This window comes from Strongylocentrotus purpuratus, unplaced genomic scaffold (assembly GCF_000002235.5).
Source record: "Strongylocentrotus purpuratus isolate Spur 01 unplaced genomic scaffold, Spur_5.0 spur5_scaffold_18, whole genome shotgun sequence".
Taxonomy (NCBI): domain Eukaryota; kingdom Metazoa; phylum Echinodermata; class Echinoidea; order Camarodonta; family Strongylocentrotidae; genus Strongylocentrotus; species Strongylocentrotus purpuratus.
Genome location: NW_022145603.1, coordinates 5059281 through 5083878, shown reverse-complemented (window position 1 = coordinate 5083878; position 24598 = coordinate 5059281). Strand labels below are relative to the sequence as shown.

The window sequence follows — 24598 nt, the reverse complement described above, 5'->3', positions numbered from 1 at the left end:
ATCAAATTCCATTCCAAATTTGAGACAAATCTGATTATACTTCATTCATGAAAATTCTACTAAACATTCTGCCTTCCGGCGGCGTACAATCTGCGTTGCGCTGCAATCTATAGACTGAGACGGTGATTCATCAATTATACTGAAGAGATTAACATGAGAAGAAAGACAAAGAGAGGGAGATAGAGAGAAAGAGAGATAGATATACATTGTAATTGGGAGAGGGAGTGAGATATATATATATATATATATAATATAGAAAGAGAGAGAGAGAGAGAGAGAGAGAGGAGAGAAGTCAGTGAGAGAGATAGAGAGACAGAGACAGAGAAAGAGAGAAACATACAGACATAGAGAGAGTATGCGAGGGAGAGGGAGAAAGAGAGGAGAGAACATAGAGAGAGAGGGGGAGGGGTGGACCAAGAGAGGAGCAGGGAGAGGAATTAAACACATATCAATGTAATACAGAGAGTAAGAGAGAGGGATAAGAAGGTAGGAGATGGGGGATGGAGAAAGCATGACCTTTTCTTACCCCATGATGCTCATCATGCAATGTTCATTTTTTTCTGTTCAGAGCAAGAAGGGCATTCACTCAGTGCAGGTATTTGTGCCTTTCTGGCTCCAAGGAGACAATATAAAAATGCTCCTACTACACTTTCCTTCCATTTTACCTTTAAATCATTCATTCCCCTCCCCCCCCCCCCCTATCTCTATCTCTCTTTCTCTCTTTCTCCCCTCTCTCTCTCTCTCTCTCTCTCTCTCTCTCTTTCTTGGATGGTAGACAAATTGGGCATTAGACAATCTGTTTATTATAGACTAAATGAGCAATAGACCAAATGGGTAGTAAACTAAATGGATATTACACCATATGAAAATTAGCCTAAAAGATCATTAGACCAAATGATAAGTAGACAAAGTGATTATTAGACCATGTGGATAATAGACGGGCTTTGTGTAGACCATATGGGAGTAGACCAATTGGGTAATAGACAAACTAGTTGTAGACCAAATGGCAATTCACCTATATTTTGACCAATCTTCCTTCTTTTGTATCACTGCAAACTAAGCACTGATTCACCCACCCATCACACTCACACACAAGACAGCTGAGCACAGATGTGTCCAGATCGAGTGACCATCTGATGGAGATGGAGGAATAATTCATAGAATTGAGGATAACATCCCATTCTCCTCCTTCTCCTCTAGCTAGCTCTCCTCATATGTCATACCAGGGGTGTATGACTCATCTCACCTGTAAACCATCAGGTAGGTAGGGAGAGGATTCACAAGCTGCATTTACACTACAAGCAAAAATTGTAGATTTTTCTCGCATTCCAGTGTTTCGTTGGTAGTTAAAGCAACTATATGTTCAGGCAAACACTCACCAATTCACCACTTGAGTCAGGGTTTTTTTACGCCAGCAGAAATTCACAGATTTGTGAAGTGTGAATAACTCCTCTAGAATCATCAGTGAATGATTCTGTTATGAAACAAACACCAACATTTTTTTGTAGGTTTTTCCAGTAGTGTATAAAATGGCAGTCAAATTAATAAACAATAACAATTTAAAAAAATGTTTTTTTGTACGCTTTGATGTTGAGATGAGAATGGGACTTCGCTTCTTTATAAGCCTGAGTGTTTGTTTCAAACAATGCTACTCAAATGGGCTTTTCACTATATGACGTAATGTTACACACGATGGTTTATTGTATGTCATTCAGACTAGAATGACAAATTTTGGTAAGTCCTCAAAAATGATGCAGTTTTTGTACAAAGCAACGTTCAAACTGGAGTGATGAAATCCGGTAGGTCTGAATGGAGGTAAATAGCCGATAGAAATCCACTTAATTCCTCATCTTCTGCACATCTGCCTCTCCACAACGTGAGTCACCACAGCCACCAAAGAGAAAGGAGCGCATCATTCTTTCTTTCATTCCAAAGGTGTCAGGATCAGATTTCTCCAAATTCCATCAAACTCCAGAAATAGTGTCCTCTTACCAATGACTAACCCTACTTATCCTAGTATGAATAAGGGCAGGTGGTGTCTGTTTCTCTGAATGCCAATGATCGAGTGGCTTTGAGGTGAAACAATTCTTTTCATAGGGTGGCAGAGGCAGGTGTTTCATTTGATTGTTCATAATTGGGTTTTAAGGGTCCTTGAAATGACGATGGTCAGGTTTTCCTTCATATGATGGTGAAGCAGATGTGCAATCAGTTGTTTTACACAGACTCATTTTTTCCATAGCTACCGGTATATGTAGAATATGAAAGTGCAAACATAGATGAATAATGAATGTTCATCTATAAAAGACAAGGAAAGGTATTGCCAGTGCAGGAAAAAAAATATTATATTGTGGACAGACTCAACACTCAATCAGCAAAATGACAATGCAATCTAACATACTACCCAGGGAGCAGAGCATGTGCAGTGTGCACTTTCATGTATGGATTAACAATTGAATCCAATGACTGGCGTAACAACCATCACAATGTAAGGTGCTTAGAAATGTAGTATTACTGGTAAGCACTACACAAATGTGACAAAGGAACCTGTCTACAACAATGACGACCTGCCTATATACAGACCACTTCCCTTTTCTCCCTTGGATGGTCTTTATAGACAGGTTTCACTGTAGTAAACAAAGAAGGGAAGGGAAGGGACATTTTGGATATTCTTCCAAACTGACTTGTAGTTGTATACAATGAATTCCAATGCTCATATATTTATCTAAACTACTGGTCCATGCATCTCTCTACTCCACTAGCTGAAGATTAAAGCTGGTACGTATTCCTGCATGCTAGAAATAGATCCTAAATGGATTAGGTAACATGAGACCTTGTTCTGCCTGTCATGGGTAGTCTTGCGTTGACCAAATAAATTTGATTTCTCCTTTCCTGCCCCCTCCCCCAACTTATTATTAGCCTGCCTTTTCGACACAGGCCTATATTGATCATTGGACATTAGGGAAAGTTCTAGGAAATGTAGAGACTGTCAAGAATACAATTCTATAAATACAAAAACAAATCATTGAGGCTTACACTTGTATATAATTCAATGTCAACTGTAAAATATATTTTAAGCATCTGTAGTGCATGGAATGTGGAAATATATTTTTTAGGCTTGGTTCCACACTATTTGGAAAGGGTTCTAGATTGAACTTTTAAGGTCTGTATACTAACAAAAAAAAGGGGGGGGGGTGGGGTCTTGACTCTTGACTTTTGGGCAGCCATGTGTTCCATGTGCCTCTTAGTCCACTGTCTGGAAAGTTTCCGTGTCGTGCGCCCAATCAGCTGAGAAAATAACACACCCTCAACACTATAATAGAGACAGTCCTTGTCCTTCAGATGGGTGTATTTTCTGAGACATCGATGATTGAAAAATATAGATAAAACAGACATAATCTGGACTAGGTGCCTGTTATAGTGTCAAGCCCAGTTTAGGCAACATGCACCCAAATAAACCCTTACAAAAAAAGTACCATGGTAACCATGTAATTTTTGTCCAAATTACTATCCACCATGGTAACCATGGTAATCATGGTACCAAAATAATGAAATACATTATTTGATGACCCTATGTTTACCATGGTGGATGGTAATTTGGACATAAAAAACATGGTTACCATGGTACTTTTTATAAGGGAATAATCACTGAAAAGCAACAACCAACAAAAGATTATTATTTTTACAAATCTATAGTTTATTTCATAAACATGTATAAATGATATGGTCCATTATATATTCACAATGTACATCGTAGAAAGCCTGTACAACTTTATCCATTACAGGTAATAAATTAACTTACTTCTCATCTAATGTACATTTCACTTAGATTATAAATAGCAAATTAAGCATCCAATAAAAAAAGTAGTACATTTATACCAAAAGGAATATACCGTCCAAAAGCATACATGCACCAAGATAATATCACTATTTAATGTCAAATAGTACAATGGAATAACTGCAAAAGTACATGCATGTTATTATACAAGTACAGTCATTTCATACACAACATGAAACGTTATTTTCTATTGGCCTAAGTAACAGATTTCTCCTGCAAAGAATAGCAGCTTTTCACTACATTTTCTTCCTTTCCTAACATAAAGGAATGTCATTTGAAGATAAATATGCATTAAAAAGTCAATTTCTAGACAAAATGCATCTGCCTCTTTATTCCCTTTAAATTGCATGAGGTTGTTACTGCGACAATGCTGTCTTTATCCTGTCTGGTTCTAATCTTCGCTCTAAAGCCTAACATAAGCAAACTAAAGACTAACATTACTTCACCAAGTATCTAATTCATTGAGTCCACTCACCTACCTCTCCACTGCACTGTAGAATAATTCCAATAATGCCACACGTGTATGTCCCGTCCAAACAAACACCAGATATTAAATCCCACAAGATCTCGTGCTCCCGATCGTATCCAGTGACATTTGCTACACAGCACGCTTGCCCCCTCTCACTTCTCTCTCTCTCTGTCTCTGTCACTCACTCTCACTCTCTCCGTCAGTCCCTCGTTCACTCTATCTATCGCGGGAGGAATGCTAGTGACTGACTGAACATCAACAGGCTCCGAAATACTTTTGCCAGAAACGTGAGTGGCTTGAGCTAGCTACCGACAAACAGATAGTAAGCTAGCTAGGTGCACTCTGCATGCGCTGTCAGAGTATGTGGGTAGTCTGTAATCACAAACCTTCTTTCTTCAGCTGAAATGCAAAACAGAGTGTCTGAGCTGCAAGACTACTCACTCCATAAGGCCTGCACTGCAAAAACTATATCTCTTTCAGGCTCTGAAAAATACCTTTACAGAAACGCTTGAGCTAGCTACTGAGAAACAGATAGTAAGCTAGGTAGGTGCAATCAGAGTGTAGCCAGCCAGTATGTAGGTAGTCTCAAATCACAAACCCTCCCTCTTCAGTTGTACTGCAAAACAGAGGGTCTGGGCTTGTCAGACTATGCACTCCATGAGGCCTGTGCTGTAGCAGCTCATGATACAGCCAGTAAACTGACATTAGGCTAAATTCAAGTGAAAGCTTTTTTGCATTTTGAGAAGCATCAAAAAAGAGGCTGTGCCGGGAGACTAGCATGTGAGGGCTTTTCACACTATATTGGAGCTTTCACACTGCATGGGCCCATTCACATTATATAAATCTGTGAATACATGTAGATGTGTATTTTATCGGTTCATGGTGGTTTCGTACATTGTATATTAATCTTCACAATTAATGCAAACTAATGTAGAGCTAGCAAATTATACATACATACTTCAAAGGAACATGCTTTAAAATGAAAAATAAACTACCGGTAATCAAAATACATATTTTATATATATTTTTTATATACTTTTCAGCCAAAACAAATCTCTCGGCCTACCTGTTTTCTTAATTGGTAGTCATTGAGGCAATTAAAATATTCTAATTTTATCCCCATCATACCAATTACGATAACAAACATTAACTGAGATAGGCCTTCTGAAATCAGAATATAAAGATGTAATATTTTTCTAGCTTGAAATTGAAAGTTTAATGTGACATGTGGTGTATAATATTGTTTATCAAAATAAGTTTTATTCTTCATCTCATAGAAATATCAGAAAACTAAAGCATTCTTCTCTTACAATGAGACCAAATGTAGCCATTTCCAAACAAATCAGCTTTGATGGGTTGAATTAGCATTGAAGGGCATGGAATAAATGAAACTATTCATAAATCATATTTCCTGCTCGTATCAGAAATAAAATACTTAGCTCTCAAAATATCATGTTTCAGAATTGCACAACTCCCAAATCACCTGATTCTTTCTCTTTCCAATTGGTCTGCTCTCATCAAAGTAGCTTGCATTATTTTGTTTAACCCCCCCCCCCCCCCCCCATGTATCATGATCTCTCACGATCGTAATGCAAACCTAATGCTGGTGCTATGACAGGTAAATCTCAAGCAAGATGATTCAACTAAAATACAAAACATTTAAGAGACAAAACGATGCCTACATAGTACATTCTAACTTTACCTTTCCTTACACACCATACATGTATTTTCAATTTGAACTTTTGAGTGATTGTACTGAATAATGTCACTAGATGGCAGCAGACAATATGCATGACTTTTCAGGATTGCAACCTTAAAATGGATACCACATCCAAAATACAAAGATATTCTATTTACCGATGAAGCAATATATGATATAGTTTTCATACTTTCAACTGTACAGATGGTGCATTAAAAACAATGTACTCTTTGTTACTGTATAGACTTTACAAAAGTTGATAACTAAAAATAGGTACATCTAATACGATGTAAAATAGTGTATAGCATTCAAAGGAGATTTACTACACTATTTCTTAAATACTGCACAAATATGTACACGCTTTAATAATACATAAAAATGTTGGAATAAAGGTTATAAGTACTGCTTTTAAGTTTAATTCTTTATATTCTGAAAGATGAAGTCTTTTTTTGCAAGAAACTGAATTCCCAGATTCCCAATAATATAAGTGTGACAGATTTTACTAAAACTGTCTGATGCATGTCCTAAAAGTCAAATACAGCAAGAAAGAGTGTATCCGTCAGAAGTGTAGATTTGCAAAATAAATGGCTTTTAGGCACGTCCTATGTTTCTTGAGATATACAGTTGTGAAGCCTTCAGACTTTCATTATTAAGTGCGTATAAAAAGAAAAGTGTACACAACTTTGGTAGCTTCTAATATGACTTTAGAATTGATTTCATGATGAAGATTAACTTATTTTCTGTCCAAAGATACCCTATTCATATATAATATTGCTGCCACTGGTGACCGAGCACCCAAGTTTTAGAAAGGCCTGTTGTTCAGTCATCCTTAGCCGCACAATTATCAAAACGGTATCATTAGACAGTGTATTAGTTCTTCTTAACAAAATATATGATTCAAGGTCACTCAACTTTTTAATCAGAAGCTACCAAAGTTGGGCACACTTTTTTAAAGCACTGTACACCATTTAATCTTTTTTGCAAGAGCATTTGTTTTTATGTTGGAATTGATGACAACTCAATGGAGAACATAATCAGGGCTTAACAATATTACATGATAGTACTGGGCCCTTTTATATGCTTCAATAATAAGCACGACATAAGTTTAACAATCATATATTGGACATCGATGGCATGATGACATGCTCAGGTAACAATTACTCCTTGCATTATCTCATCCAAACCATAGGGTTAGGTTGCCGGTTGCAACTGGATTTTAGGTTAGGTAAGGTCAAGGGTAGGGCTAGGGTTAGAGTTGGGATTGTGTGTAGTTTGGGTCTTGGGTTGAAGTTAAGAATGTAAGAGTTAAGAGGAGTTTAGTAAATACAGAGGAGCAATTGTTACCTGACAGCAATCCGAGCATGTGCCAAACAACCCCATAGCATAACAGGGAAAAAATTACTTTAACAATTTTGGAGGCTATTTTCAAGCTTGCTTGCATGAAAATAACACTCTCTAATTTGTTTTGCATTGAACTCTATGCAAAATTTGTGGGCTCTTTTCGGCATTTCGGGGGCTATTTCGCACCAAGCCCCGTGTATTTTTTTCCCTGTAGCATAATACTGAAAAGAAATGATATCCACAAGAGGTGGAAGAACAGTAGCATCTGAGATCCTGTACAATGTGCCAGCATGGAAGCGAAGTGCAGAGTGAGAGGTTAGATGAAGTTTGCAGGAAGCAAGTAGTGAAAGATGAAGCAAAAAAAGATCAGATCTTACTTTAACTATCCCCACTCCCTTCCGTCGGAGCATCGGAGCTGGGCTGTTGCCATGGTAACACAGGCACCAGGGAGTGATTAACGGACAGGAGAGGGCGACAGATAGAGGAAGGGTTGCAGACGTCACAGAGGAGGTGAACGGGTGAGACAGACAGACAGACAGACAGACATGGGAGAACAAAGAGATACAGACAAACGAGCATGTAAGAGGGGTTAGGTGCCAGCGTGTAGGGTATTACAGTACCAACTACTTGCAAAGGGGAATTCCAACTCAATATCAAATAGTTTTTGATAAAGGAAGGGAAATGAAAGGAACAGATCAATGAAAGTTGGAGTAAAATCTGATAAATTATACAAAAGATTACAAACTTCTGAACTTGAAATAAATAAAACCTAATCTGAAAGCTCTCCAATATTCATCGCCAGCAGCTCTCCATTTATACTGTACTGGGAATTACGAAGAAAAAAACATTCCTCTTCTTCGTTGTTGGTTAAAAACAGATCTTTCTCTTTGGGCGGGGTATTCTAGAGTATGAGTCTAAATACACAATGAGGGTGCAGGTATGCTAAATATATTTTACAAGACCAGTTTTTATTGCAAAACAAATGAAGAACTGCTCACAAAAGACAATATCAGATACTTTGTGTTTGATTGACTGCAAATTTAAAACTTCACAACTTTCCTATCCATTATCAGATTTTTTAAAACTTTCACTGATCCATTTCTTTCAATTTCTGCCCTTTTCAAAACCAACATTGATACCAGGGTGGGTTTCCCTTTACCCGAACCTTGCAGTGTTAGAATTAGTGTGCCCCTCCCTGCAGTGCAGTAGGCATGAATACTAACTATAGCGTACCAAAATGTGATATCATACTGGCCAAGTCGTCAAGGTTGCTGGTTCCAAACAATTTTGTGCCAAATTAATGGTGTGGTACTCAGAGAAGCACCAAACACTGAACTTGCTCTGCTACAGCCCGGTGCTTGAATGAATTCATGGTGAACCTCATGTGCAGGCTCTATTATTTGGAACCAGTAACCTGCACAATGATTGAGTGCAAAGTTAGCACTTCGGTACACTATAATGGCAATAGGCAGCAGTACTTTCATATTATATTAATGTTGATATGCGGTTAAAAGTAAACAAATCAATATTCAACGACTTATTTGTTGTTTAATATCTCCTATGAGTACTTGTACAGTGCACATGTAAATTAAAGTTTGTGCATGAATGCGAATAATTTAGCATTACTAATCAACTTAATTAAACATTCACTATTGACATAAAGGTAATCATTATTACTAATAAATGTAGCTACACATCAACAAATGTGCATTAATCAAGTAATTACCACAACTTGTTTAACTACCGGTAATGACTTGATTTAGTGAAAATATAGAGGAAAAAAGTAATTAAAATATAGCTTTCTCATTCTTTTCTCTTTCTTTTTGGTTGATTATCTGCCTCTTCATCTCTTTTGTTCAAAACTTAAATTTTCTGTACTATCAGCCTTTTTTCTCTTTGTCTCTCACTCTAACATCTTGTAATACGCTAATTGTTGCTTGCTTTACCCCCCCCCCCCTCTCTCTCTCTCTCTCTCTCTCTTACCACTTCAGGTCCATGTGGAATATTGCATGAATACCAATGTACTAATAACAAACTTATTTATATGTTTATACAGCATTTAAAGTCAATCAAAAGCATTTTGATGAATTCTTTTGCAAACATTTGCAAGTTAATGCAGCTTGGTGTTATCAATTTTGTGCCAAAAGTGATAAGCATCTGAATGAATATCTGCATGTATGTAGATATGTATGCATAAATCATAGCCTTTGCCCTTTAACAGACATGCTCTTAACTGTGCAAGTGGCTTTTGCATTTCTCAATATACATGTACCTGTAACAATGCCATAGGCATATATGTGTGTAATGATAATACTTTGCTTTAATATAGCGCTTAATACATCAACGATGTCTTTAATTGCTTTACAGATATATCATTATCCCCATCATCGGATTCAGGCTTGACCGCACACAATGTATGCACATTCTCCATCCCCTGGGGAGCACTCCAACCAGGTGCCAGTTTACAGACGCTCATAATGCTAAGCAAACTACGTTAACTTTCACATCCTCCCAGGTAGTTCAGGTACCCATTAACACCTAGATGGAGAATGGCAAATGTGAAATAACGTCTTGCCAAAGGACGTTAGTGCCGGGCTGGAATTTGAACCCCGTACATTGTGATCTGCAGTCAGATGACCTATCCACTAGATCACAACACCTCTAAATGATACCGGCAAATTTGTTACGTTTACACATCAATACATGCAATACAACTTACATTCTCTTAATCTTTGTAAAGCAGATTTAAAGTGTCTTGAGCAGAATTTAAAGAAGGAGAAAGGTTACTCTACATTTACTATACACTTCAAGCTGTATTGTGTGTTTTGGGGGTTTGTTTCCCTTAATCATTACTGTGATTTTGTTAAATTTTGTGATGTGTTTGAGACCAATTTCTCAGTATCAATGTCAGAGGGCACTAAGTACAGTGTCATCTTGTTGGTTAACGCAAAACTAGTGCTTGCGCCACCGAACCCGCACAAATACAGCACTGACAAGTTTGCATACCTTCAAGACCGATTCAGTTATCATCAGAAGAAACATACAAGCATACTTGCAAACCAGAGCAAAAGGAAATAGTCCCCAAGTTCTAAATGCTTTTCCACTTCTCCGTAGCACTTCGTATTCATGTAACTCTTGGTGTATCTGTGTCACATGCACGTGACAAACAGACTGGGTTATGTACAATCACGCATTGCTCCACCACGAATTATATGTGGGGGTACAAATATGATCTATGTATCATGCCAAGAACAGGAATTGTACGTTATAAATATCCACAATGTTTACCAGAAGCACACCTCAACGCACACACACATGTATGCGCACACACACAAACATAGAAGTTGGATGCAAGGAAAATTCACCATCAATTCTAAACTTCTCTCTTGTTGAAACTACACCAAACAAAAAACACACCATAAGAACATCTACACACTAAAACCAGTAATGTTAAACTACATATACTTCTACTGCTACTGCTACTGCTACTGCTCCTGCTACTACTACTGCTACTACTACTGCTACTACTACTACTACTACTGCTACTACTACTGCTACTACTACTACTATTACTACTACTACTACTTCTACTACTACTACTACTGCTGCTGCCACTGGCACTACCACTACCACTGCTACTACTACTGCTACTGCTACTGCTACTGCTACTGCTACTGCTAAATTCCTACCAGACAACCATTTTGAATCTGGGGTTTGAATCAATGACCTTCGTATGTCCAATCAAATGTTTAAACCACTTGACTACATTTGTCATCAATAAGAAGAAATGCGCTCAATCTAAATCAAACGCAACTCTTTACAGGAAAATGTCTATCTCTAATTCATCTTTAAAGCCCCTCTGCACTAGTTTGGACAGGATTAGACCTCCCTGCATGGTCACTGACAGGTGTTCATCTCATCACATCAGCTCTCAATTAACATAAGAAAAAGGGGACCATGAGTGACCAACGGTCACCGCTTAGGCATCGTTTGCTATATAAAGGGCACAAGTAGCTATACGTAGTGCAGTGGGGCTTTGATGGGGTCCTTAAATATAAAAGATGAGATGAGCTTACCTCTGATGCTCCCAGTTTGGCTCTGATACCCATCATAGCGGTGTTAGGTGACGGAGGGGGCTGGTCAGGGGTGTTAGGCCGGTCAGAGGAGGCACCTCCCCACTGGTCAGAGGAGGAGGTCAGCTCCTCTGAAGGGGTACTAGGCTGGGAGCTGATGGACCCAGGGGAACGTTTGGCAGGGACGGGCTTGTTACGCCGCGGGAGAGGTTTAGGTTTGCTGTGTGAAAGTAAGGCTGGAATGAAAACAAGACGAGAAAGAATAATAAATGTAGATTTACAGCCCCATTCGACAATCCTGTTTTTCAAATGAAAAAACCCTGTTCATGTTTGCAACAACTAACACCGTAAAGTTTTTTGGCATGAAAAATTGTACTTATTTTGTCAATGAAGGCTTTTTTCATTATTAACAATATTAGATATCATTAGATGATGAAGCAGATCCTAATCAAATGATTGGTAGAAAGAGCGTTCATGTGACCAAGCATTTATTTTGCTTAACACTTAATTTACTGATGACCGGTCATTAGTAAAATCTTGCTATAATACATAATTTTAATCAAACAAATAAAACATCATTTTACAAAACAAATAATAAAACAAGTAAATTTACCCACACTCGGTACCTTCTAAACAGTCCAGACAACCTCGGCTATCACCTCAGGCGTGTTAGACTGTTCCAAAGGTACATGTACCTTGTGTGGGTAGTTCTTACTAATGCCCTTACTGCTGTGTATTATTTGTATACTAATCATCTGTAAATCATTTCCTAAACATCCCTCCGCTGTAATGGAATACCCCCACTTTAATGTTTGTACATCCTCATCTTGGCATCCTCCATTATGTATAAAAGGAGAGATTATTACCACTATCGTTGGAAGGCACAGAGGACGAGGAAGAGCTGGTTGGAGTAATCCTAGGTTTGGGTTTGGGTCGACCGTTCCCCGTAACAGCATTAGACAAGAACTCATAGGCATCCATATCCTCCTCCTCATCATCGTCGAGTTGGTCGTCGCCATCGCCGGTGCTGTTCAGATCATTCTGGGTAGGATAACAAACAAACAGACTGTAAGAACCAGTAGTAATTAATCAAACATGAAGTTGGTACTCTCCATGGTTTATTGCTATGTGGTCTACTACAAGCACTCAACTACGATACCTCTGAATGATTTAGCCAGGGCAGGATTTATTTTTGTGTATCTGGTTATGTTAGAGGGAAAAAACACTCCTATAAGTCCTCACTCATCTGTGTGCTGAAAGATATGGAAATATGAAGCGCATTTTAGGCTTACGTCACTAAAAGAACAGACAACAACAACCAAATAAACACAAGTTCTTCATCATTTGTTTGTGTACGGACATCATTATATGCTTACATTGTCATCTGCTTCATGTATGTGTAGTTGTACTTGGGGGTGGGGCGGCTTGGATCCTATCTCATAGGGCGGGTAGGGCACGTCGGGCGTGGCTGCCCCACTCTTAGCGTTGGACAGGGTCTCGTACAGACTACCATGGGTGTCGTCACTCGCTTCTGTTGACGTGTTACTCACACCCTCGTTCATGATGTCCTGTATAGGATTGATTGATTGGTTGATTCAAATTTATTCCATTTCATAACTCAATTGTTTGCAAAATAAAGAACATAGTTGACAAAGTAAGTTCAAAATTATGAAATGAAACAGGAACCTACTGGAAAGCATAGCTTGTTTTTGTAGGTGTTATATTGAAGCCCTAAAGAAATTGATCATGAAGTGCTTCAAAACAGTCAAATCTTTGAGTGACCGGTTTTACCATACTCATTTTCCACAATAGACTGTAGTGTTATAAAAAACTATTAAAAACCATTGGGAAATTTCGAATTCCAATCATAAATATATTGATAATCGAACATCGATTGGCTTGTAAAATTCATGGGATGCATTTCTGACCTTAAAGGTAAAGACCAGTATTGGAAACGCCCCAATTTCAAAAAATGAAATGGAAGCTCTCATTACCAATCATGTGAAAGAATATGTTTTGACTAATACATGATGATAAAAAATTTGCCGGGAAACCGCCTACTAATTCATATATTTGGTAAATTTGTTTCTCTCATGGTTTGTGAGAGATATAGGGTAGTCCCATATACATCTTTCTGTGTATAGTGCTTGTAACTTTAAGAAGAATGGGCCAAATTTTTTATCATTTTGATGATTCCAGAACCTTGCAGATGCTAGATGCTAGATGATCAACCTTTTATGATCGATTCCACAACGTTTCTTTCACAATGCAATCGCATGACCATAACTGGTCTTTACCTTTAAGGTTTATAATCATGAATGCAGCATGAGCTAAATCCAGGATTTTGTTTAGAATTGGAGGCAAAGTTACCTAATACCTTTAAGCAGCAATATGGTTTTAACCACATTGTGGCCTACATAATCTTGAAGATCAAGGGTTTAGTTTCACTCTTGAGTCATCTCAAGCACAAATATCATTTAAAGAGAAGGTTGAGTTCTGGGAAGAGGTGAACAATAATTTGTGAGCGTTATCATTTTATTATGCAAGGGTGGAAGAACATCAGATAAAAAATGTTCCCTGAAAAGCATGGCTCTTCAAATGCCTTAATATTCTAAATATGGCATGTAACATCATAAAAATCAGGACAGATTTTTATGCCACGTGTTTGTGTGGTCCATATACATCTTTCTGTGTACAGTGCTTGTAATTTTACCAAGACTGGGCCACATTTCTTATCATTTTGATCATTCCAGAACCTTGCAGTACACACAAATTCTTATATGCTAGATGATCAACCTTTTCTGATCGATTCCACAATGTTTCTTTCACAATGCAATCGCATGACCAGGGGCCTGTTTCACAAAGCTTTTTTCAATGACAAATGACAAAAAGCAGTGACAAATCTGCTGATAACCAATCAGAAGCAAGTATTTCAGTAGCTTATAACAAAAACTGTCATTTGTCACTGATGACAAGTTTTGTGAAACGCCCCTCAGAACTCAACTTGATATTTAAAGCTTATCTGTACTAGTTTATAGGAGGGATTAGACCACTCTGCAAGGTCACTGGACAGGTGGTTATCTCATCAACTCAGCTCTCAATTACCATAAGAAAAAGAGGATCATGGGGGACCAATGGTCACCGATTAGGCATTGTTTTCTATGTAGAGGGAGCAAGTAGCTACAAGTAGCACAGTGTGGCTTTAAACAGCACCATGTCTTACATAATCTTGAAGAGGTGATACAGTACTGCAATCCTGAAGAGGATAAAATTGAATTGAGTTGAATTGAGTTGAGTTGAGTTGAATTGAAATGAAATGAATTGAATTGAATTGAATTGAAATGATTGGAATTGAATTGAACTGAACTGAATTGAATTGAATTGAATTAAATTGAATTGAACTGAAATGAATTGAAATGAATTGAATGTAATCAAATTAAACTGAATTGAATAGATTTGAGTTGGTTTGAATTAAATTGAATTGAATTGAATTGATATGACAACTTCAAAGGCTTTGTGAAACGCCCCCCCCCCCCAGAACTCAGCTTGATATTTAAACAGCACCATGTCTTACATAATCTTGAAGAGGTGACACAGTACTGTAATCCTGATCTCTCATCATCTGTTGCTTGGGTGGTGGATGCTGTGGCGGGTGTGGATGGTCATGTGTGTGGTGTGGTGCTTGTTGCTGGGGTTGCGGTTGTTGCTTGGGTGGTAAGGCATCCATTCTGAGTTGTGTGTATTCTCCCGCTTGCTCAAGGTCATAGTAGTTCCTGTCCGGTAACGGCGGAGGACAGTCAGAATCTGAGGAAGATGTAATTAAGATAAGTTGAGTTGAGTTGAATTGAATTGACATGAAATGAAATAAATTGAACTGAACTGAATTGAACTGAACTGAACAGAAAAGAATTCAATTGAACTGAACTGAACAGAATAGAATTGAATTGAATTGAATTGAACTGAACTGAACAGAATAGAATTGAATTGAATTGAACCGAACAGAATAGAATTGAATTGAATTGAACTGAATTGAATAGATTTGAATTGAATTGAATTGATATTGATTATTAAGCCGGTGTAGGCATTCCTCTCTAGGTTCTCACCTTGGCTTGATAATGTGTTAGACTGCCTAGGATGTGGCCCCCTCACATCTAAGTGCATGGGACTAGAGGATACTGGCTGGTCCTGTTTCCTCTCCATCTGAGGACTGTTCCCATTGACAGCCTGGTCCAACAAGATCCCTATTGAGTTCCTCTGAGGCTTCTTGGGAGGCATTAGTCGCGCCACCTGCTGGTTGAGCTTCTCAACGTTCATGTACAGATCCTGGTCCGGCGGCGATGCCCGACTGAGTTTGGACGTGCCTCGTTTGGACACGCCTCGCCTCAACACGCCCTCCGGCGACGAGCTCCGCAGCTCATTCCGCAGCTCGGCGTGCGTTTGGTAGTGCCGGGCGTACAGCGCTGACCGGTCCTCTGGGACGTTGTCGTAGATGTTGGAGTGGTCGTGGTCGATGACCTCGAAACCTGGAGCGACGGGACCGTGGTTTGGACGGACGGAAGGGTTGGATACGTAGCTGTAGGCGAGGGCGCTGTTTTGATCGGTGTCTGATCCGTCGGTGAGTGGTGTGGTGGAGGGGGATTCTGTGGGCTTGGGTAAGGGCTCCCCTCGTATGTGAGCTGTGGATAATCAAGAACCAAGATAAGAATTATTATCAATTGAATCAAACTTCAATTCAATTTTATTTTTCCATTAAAAACATAATAACTACATAATGAAAACATACACAAAATAGATTTGAAGAACATGTAAGAAAGGAGGGGCCCTGTCCAAATATAAAAAAATAAATGAACATAAATGGAAATTAATTGAATCAATTGACTGGCGCCATGACTGTCATGCTTTATATAAAGGCACTATTATCATTTTGAATCTAACAACCAGGTTAATACTAATTACAATGTAAAGCGCTTAGAAACCAAGTATTAAGCGCCTTTAATACAAATGTGACCATCATCATCTCAAAGGGATCCGGTAACTTTGTCTCAGATTCTGAAACAAAATCCTGGATTTAGCTCATGCTGCAATGATAATTATAAACCTTTAGGTCAGTCAGGAACCCCATGACTTTTACAAGCCGATCGCCTGTCTGATTATCAAGATATTTATGATTGAAAATCAAAATCAAACGGTTTTCATAACACTATAGTCTATACGGGAAAACGAGTATGGTAAAACCGGTCACTCAAAGATTTTTACTTTTTTGAGGCACTTCTTGATCATTTTGAAAGCGTAGGATTTTGTAGGACACTGATAACATGTAGGGCTGTGCATCCCAGATCTAACATTGTTAAACGATGTCTTTAAGGGCTGTCATGATACTGAATCCTCTCACAACCAGTCAAGGGGTTTCAATGCATTGCTGACCATAGACTCTTCATCAACACCTTACAAGTTGTTTACGCCGGTGCATCAACCTTGCCCAAATTACACAGAACCTTAGGCCTGTCCTCATCAGACCGAAGTTGCAAAATAACCCGTTATTTTAACTAGCCCGATCTCAAATTAGCCAGCTAATTGATCAGGTCGAGAAAATATACTGAGAAATTGGGGTCTTGTTTCCAAAATAGCCCACTGTTTGGGAAATAGCAGGCTAGTTTGTGATGAGCATATTGATCTGGTAAAGACGCAATTTCAAGCTTCAGGAAAATATCCAGAGTCTGAAAATAGCAGGGTTTTTTTGCAATTTCGGTCTGATGAAAACAGCCCTCTCGAGTGACACGATACCCTGAAAACGAGTCCCGGCCAGCGAGATTGGGATAACAGGAAAGGGTCACTAAGGGGTGCATGATGTTAATAGGTTAAATGACCTACATACATACACGACTAGATAACATTTAGGAAGGAGGTTCATTACTGTGTCAATGAAAACCTCTTACAGTCTACAATGCACTACATTTAAAGGAAGTCCACCCTGATGAACAAATAGTGAAAGTTTGAGCAATATCATTTTTCTTAGTAATTTGTCGCCGGGCTCGAAAATTTCAGGTAAAAAATGAAGAAGAAGGGCGTTAGCACTAAATCGCCTCAAACTTTTTTAAAACTGACTTATTCCAAAAAAAATAGTGGCCGTGTTCTACTATAACATTTCTATTAATCTTTTCATTTTCGGTATAGAAAGCAGTTTAAATATAAAACAAATCTTTATGTGTGAATAATTTGAAAAGTAGATTTCGAGTTGCTTGCGCGCTAACGCCCTTCTGCCAGCCGGGCGTCGAATTGATGATTTTACATAAGTCTATGCATGCAAAGTGTTTATTGTGTGTGCACTGTGTAATTAAGGCTTGAAATGAGCATGCACATTTGAACATTCATGAACTCTAGATGAAAGGCGGCCAAACAACCACCAAGGCAGCTGAGTCACGGAACCAAACCGTTCTCTTTCCTTGCCTTGTCTACTCCAGCCAAAGCACACAAAAAGAGAAGAGACATGAGACCCTGTTCATACTCGCCAAGTAAGAATGTTCTTCAACACCACTCTAAATACACCAGCCTATCTACAGAGGTTCTTTTCACACTATGTCAACAAAAGCTGGTTTCAAAATGTCTTCTTTACTCTTTGCTCGAGTCTTTGTCTAATCCATACACACTGATTAGGGAAAGAAACAGCATTCTCTTGTTGTAACTTCCTTCTTCATATCTTCTCTCTTTTCTTATCTTCCTCTAACTGTCTTCACCTTATGTTATCTTTATCTTTCCTCTGTCCTCTGTTGTTGTGAATGTATGTACTATGTTTTTTTTATATCAAATAAGTTTATATCTTGTTTATGCTAAGTATTTATTTGGGGGATCATTCTGATCGAGCCATTTTGGGCTTTCATGATTCCCCACTTCCTTTTATCTTATGTTGATAATGAACAAACATGTATATATTTTTGATGTTTTTTGAAAGAGAGTGATATAAATAATTGAAATGAGTAGGTCAGTACTTTGGTACACGAGTGACTACTCTTTATAGTTACTGTAAAAACAGAAATAAATTATTGTGAATCAAATATTAAAGCTTATCTGCCGTAGTTTATAGGAGGGATAAGACTGCCCTGCAAGGTCACTGGACAGGTGGTTATCTCATCAACTCAGCTCTCAGTTAACATAAGAAAAAGAGGATCATGGGGGACCAATGGTTACCGATTAGGCATTGTTTGTTATATAGAGGGCGCAAGTAGCTACAAGTAGTGCAGTGGGCCTTTAAAATGTGTTTTTCACGGAGAAGTTCATACATATATAAAGTGAAGTTTATATAAAAGAACATATTTATCTCATTGCTGCTGCAAAATCTACACTACAACTACAAGTGCGAAGACAAACGAGGCATTACACTGGAGCGTTCTTTTTAAAAAATCATTCCTTCTCGGTAGTGTAGATGTTACTCTACGTGTATGTCAGCAAGTTATATACATGTGCATGTATCTCAACATGATGTATTCACACTAACTCGATTGTGCGCAGACGTTTTATTCTATCAAATTGTTATTACTTTGCAGTGTGAATGAGGTCACTGAGACTTGAGAGAGAAGACAGTAGGAACAGCTGCCCAGCAGGATTACATGTTACACCATGTCTGCTAGCTATCTATAGCATCACGCCACAAGAGTCAGAAGGGCCGGGCTTTAACTCATGACATTAGTGAGACCCGGTGGCTCAGTGGTAGAGCGGAGATCTCGTAACCGGAAGGTCCCTGGTTCAAAACCAAGTCAATGAGTCTGTGCCCTTGGGTAAGGCATTAATCCTCATTACCAAGTCCCTCGGAGAGAACTTAAAGCCGTCGGTCCCCTGGTTGCTTACTTACAAGCATACACATGCTTTCTTAGCAGTCAGGTAAAACAAACCAACTAACATAAAATTAAATGGTACGAGTTAATGTTCTTCTTGCTCCAGCCGTAGAATATCTCACCATGGTGAATTCAAACTTCAGTATATGTCTTGTGCATGGACAGATGCTTGATTGAAGAAGCAGATGAGAGTATTTTAGTCATAATACAAGTATGTTGTGCCCTCACATTAGGCGTGTCCTCATCAGCTCGAGATTGCCAAATAGTTCGCTATTTCTGATTTGGGAAATAATCCAGAAGTTACAAATCACATCTTCATCAGCTCGGAATCTGACCTTAAAATTTGAAACTTGAGCTCGAGAAATTAGCACGAGATATCTTGCTTAGCGTTTGCGCATAGTGCGAGTCTTTGGGCTGGTAAAGGCGCACCGGACAAATAGCGGGATTTTTTGCCAAATAGCCCAAGATATCTTGGGATGATTACCTCAACCAAATATCCCGCTAATTTAACTGCGGGATAGTTTAAATAGCGGTTTATCTGGAGCTGATGAGGGCAGGCCTGGTAAGCTGATGAAAACAGGCCTAGTAAGATGTGGCATGTGCCTTGCACTGACATCAGCAGAAGGAATAACTCTTGAAAGGTTCATGTTGGCATGCAACAAATGCCACTTTCCCACTAACTCAATTAAGCGCAGATGGTTGATTGCAAACGCAGCCTAGTATACTTAGCAAGAACATACCATCTGTTAGGCATCAGAAAGGCAATAGGTCATACAGAAATCTAAATTAGCCATCCCCCTTGTAAAGTTGATGTTTTTTGTGTCTTTCTTAAAGGAGCTGTAGTATGGGACAGACTGATTGACACCACCTATTCTTCTTTTGGACAAACTGCCTTGGTCAGCGTGCTAGCATTCGCGAAAATAACAGACTAAATTTCTCCTCACGCTTCAGTTTGGGTTTCACGTACATTACGTGAATACGTAGGCCTACTGCGTATATAAGCACAAATTCTGAAGAAAAAAAATCAAACTGAAAAAATATGCTCAATTAAGTGTACTATTTGCATTCACTCTTACTCATGTAAAGCACAGAGTAAGGCTTGAATGAAATTGCAGCTGGGTACATGTACATACTGTACACTGTACATATTGGTTTTATCCCCTCGTAATATATTTGGTATCATGTTCTTTGTTGTCATTAGGCAGTATTCTGAAAAGCTTATATTTACAGAACGGTCTCGCCTGCTTTCAAGGTAAGTTTTGTCTCACAACAAGGTTGAATTTGAAGTAAGGCTGTGCATAATTGTGTAATGAGGTAGTCGAGTACACTCCCGGGCGTGCAGGGGAATACTTGAATACTCGGCGGCCATTTTTTATAATTTTTTTTTTTTTTTAATTAAATTTTTGTATTTATTTTTTTAATTTTTTTGCCGACGTTGTAGGAAGCACCCCATAGTCCGGCTACGAAAACCCACACTATTTTACTGAGAGTTGCAATCGAAGGCTCCCATTTGTGCTTGTGAAATTCTCACAAAAAAAGAGTAATAAAGTTGTTTTTATAACTAAAGATGACAGACAAATTATCCTCCAAGTTCAAACAGAAATCTGGACATTGGCAGCTAGTTTGGTCCTAGTTTCTAAGTGGTGAGTTGACAGTGACACCCCGTGTATGATTGAGCTGGGAAATTTTTTACTCACTGTACCCTGCCGGTGCTTTTCGGGCACGGGTGAGCTTCGGCCGGCCGGCACAGTGCAAAGTGGAGAAGAAAAAAGTCGGGGGGGGGGGGGAATTGCGGCCATGTATTCAAGTACGAGAAATCGCCCTCGAGTAGGTGTCAACAGTGCGAGTACTCGTCGCAGCCTTAATTTTAAGAGAAAAATTATTAAAACATTGATTTACCCATGATCATTTTTGAGATTTCTTGAGAGACTTTCGACGAATGAGATTCGATCTTCTGAAGAGCCGTTTCGCTGTGACCATCCTCGATCTCCACGTCGATGGCCGGTCTTGCTTCTAGGAGCACCCTCACGACATCAATCTTCCCAAATACTGCTGCCTCGTGCAGCGCAGTCCCTGTTTTAGTCTGAAAACATTAAATAAAAAGTGATGTTAGTATGAATATCAAAGTGCTAGTATACCTTTTTTATAATTGATAATAGAAATGATTTAATTGAGGTTACGTATATGTATTAAGGAGTGTATAACACATTTTAAAATGCTTCAACAAAACATACAATTCTTGCTACCGCAACTACCATATTTGGCCAAGCAGGGCAGCACCTGCCATGGGTATATTTGGCAAAGGCACTTCCGGTTCGACAACTGGAAAGACTGAAAGAAATCATTGTTTCGGAATAAAGTAATTATTAGTCACAGATTATGCTGGTACCTATATAGATCTTATGAAATCATTGGGGCAGTTCATGAAACTTGAACAATAGTTTAATATTTTTTAATAAGGAATTAGTTGACACTGCTGTACATTCTCTTTGTAAGCCGGAAGAAATGTCTACCCCAGTTAAGGTATCTGCGCATGTGCTGACCTGCACAGTCTGGGAGGAGAGTTTTGTACCTGAATAAAATTAATGCTAGGATGGACTCTCCCTTTAATAAATATACTTTTACATAAAGACAAAGATTTTGAATTCAATGTAAATGCTTAAGCAGATATATAAATGAAACTGAATCATAGCCAGCATGGGTGGTAATGACCTGCACAGTCTGGGAGGAAAGTTATGTACCTGGTCTGACTTCATTCAAAATCAGATTAATGTTAGGGTGGACTCTCCCTTTAATTAAGTACTTATAAATAAAGACAAAGGTTTTAAATTCAATGTAAATGCTTGAGCAGATATATAAATGAAACTGAATCTTAGCTTGCGTGGGTGGTAATGAGGAAAGAGATGAGAACATTGAAATAGTTTTATATTCCTTTCATGTGATTCATGTCCATGGGTTGAGTGCAGTAGGAAGAGAGAAGAACATTATACGGAAGAAAAGATGCCAAATCATCGGATTATGATTCACCATTCCTTTCCTGTCCTGCAGAGTTAACGTCTATGGTTAAAGTCAACATCATCTTCTCATACATGAGTGGTTTCCCTCTTTTGGTATTTGTAACCATAATATCTCTGTTTTTGTTGGTCTATCTCTTCATTTCTATGATTATTTGGGTTCTCTCTATCTCTATATCTCTCCTTCTCTCTCTCTCTCTCTCTCTCTCTCTCTCTTTATCTCTCTCTCTCCCTTTTTCTCTTTCTATCAACCATTCTCTGTCTTCTCTCTTTCTACATGAATCTATCTATCAGCCTGCATCTTTCTAACTACTGTTGACTCTTGTTTTATCTATCTATCCATCTCTCTCTCTCTCTCTCTCTCTCTCTCTCTTCTTTCTATCTATATATCTTTGTCATTATCTATAAATATGTATGCTTAAATATCTGCATACAACTTTCAATCAAACTATCTAATCTATCTATAGTTAATCTACCATTCTCTCACAAACTCACTCACTCTTCCATCTCCACATCTGTTAGTTTGACTAATTAAGTAGTTCCCTATTTCTCTGTACTTTTATACCATATTTGTCTATGGCTACTGTTTTGCAGATACAAGCTGTTTATAGTCACACTTTGTGCATCATGAGTTTTAGTTTATAAACCGCACTGCAAACTTTCATGTGAAATATGTTGTTTTTCCTACGTCACCAGGTTATATTATCCTCTCTCCCTCTCTACTCAGTAATAGAGTCATACTCATATTATCTAAAAACAGAGCCAAACTGAGGAAAACATTAACTTGTTATTTTCCTGGTTGGCGAATAAATAGCTCAATTTCTAGAGCTTCATATAACTAAGGCAGGAAGTTGCATTTCCTTTTGTGTGGTTTATATGTTGGTGAGTAAGCTGAAGTGTGTTTGGGTCTGTTCTCATCAATCTACTGATCTCAACAGAAACCATTCAAGTGATTCAGGAAGTAACCGCTGATTTAAAGGGATCGTTTAACAATGTTAAATCTGAGATAATAATAATAATAATCTGTTTTTTTTATATAGCGCTCGATACACCGATCCAACGATGTGCCTAAGCGCTTAACAGATATATTATTACCCCGGTCATCGGATTCAGGCTTTATAATACCCGCACACAATGTGTGCACATTTTCCACTCCCTGGGGAGCATTCCAGCCAGTCGCCATTTTACAAGTGCACACTTGCTCGTCCGAACCACATGAACGTTCGCATCCTACCGGGTACCCATTTAACACCTGGGTGGAGAGTAGCAAGTGCAGGTAAATATCTTGCCAAAGGATATTAGTGCCATGTCAGGATTCGAACCCTCGACCTTCGTGTCTACAGTCAAGCGCCTTAAACCACTCGACTACGACATATGCACGGCCCTACGTGTTATCAGTGTCTGTGATATGGTGTTTTATTGAAGCCCTAAAAAATTGCGCTTCAAAATGATCAAGAAGTGCCTCAAAAAAGTAAAAACCTTTGAGTGACCAGTTTTACCATCCTTGTTTTCCCCAGTAGACTGTAGTGTTATGAAAACCGCTTGGCAAACGCAAAATTTGATTTCGATTTTCAATCATGAATATCTTGATAATCAAACAGGCGTTCGGCTTGTAAAAGTCATGGGGTTCCTGACTGACCTAAAGGTGTATAATTATCATTGCAGCGTGAGCAAAATCAAGGATTTTTTTTTTAATGATCTAAAGGATTTAAAGGATCTAAGACAAAGTTACTGGATCCCTTTAAAGGGAGTCTTTTAGTTCTGGGTTATAACGGAAGAGCAGAATAATAATAGAATCAAAGGAAAGTATTGTAAATACAGTTAAACCTGTCTATAAGCCCACCCAAGGGAGACAAGAAAAATGGTCTTCATAGGCAGGTGGTCTTTATGTACAGGTTCCTTTTATAGTACATGTTTCAATGAGATACCATTTTCAAGGGAAACAACAAATGTAGTCTTTGTAGACAGGTGGTCACTAAACTAAAGCAGGTTTGACTGTATATGTAAATTAAAAAATTAGTTTTCTGTCTATTAACTAACCCATTAAGTACAGGAACAAGCTTTTGGCTGGTATTCGATTTCGTGAAAACTTCATGCCACGATCCCACAAAATAGTTGCATCACTAGTGACTCAACAGTGTCATTTACAGTTGCTAAAGTAACATGTTGCAAAGTAAACCTTTTTTTTGGTTTTACAGGAATTGCATTTAAACAAAAGGAAAATAGTCCCACGGTTATGAGTCATAAAACATATATGTATTACAATCCTTAAACTTTTACATGGAACACATTGAACTCACTCTTTTGCTGTCATATTATTACAACATAAAGTATACAC

At 38.4% G+C, this 24598-nt stretch overlaps 1 protein-coding gene across 1 annotated transcript in view; it reads right to left on the bottom strand.

The window, feature by feature from the left end:
• The window catches only part of LOC579663 (ankyrin repeat and sterile alpha motif domain-containing protein 1B), a 133264-nt gene that overhangs the window by 57092 nt on the left and 51574 nt on the right, over nt 1-24598 (bottom strand). Inside the window, exons 6-11 of the mRNA XM_030989091.1 lie at nt 21146-21329; nt 15521-16093; nt 14992-15221; nt 12794-12985; nt 12284-12458; nt 11421-11653 (exon numbers count right to left, since the gene is read on the bottom strand). Of these exons, the coding sequence (XP_030844951.1) occupies nt 11421-11653; nt 12284-12458; nt 12794-12985; nt 14992-15221; nt 15521-16093; nt 21146-21329 (1587 nt within the window). The remainder of the gene's footprint in view (nt 1-11420; nt 11654-12283; nt 12459-12793; nt 12986-14991; nt 15222-15520; nt 16094-21145; nt 21330-24598) is intronic.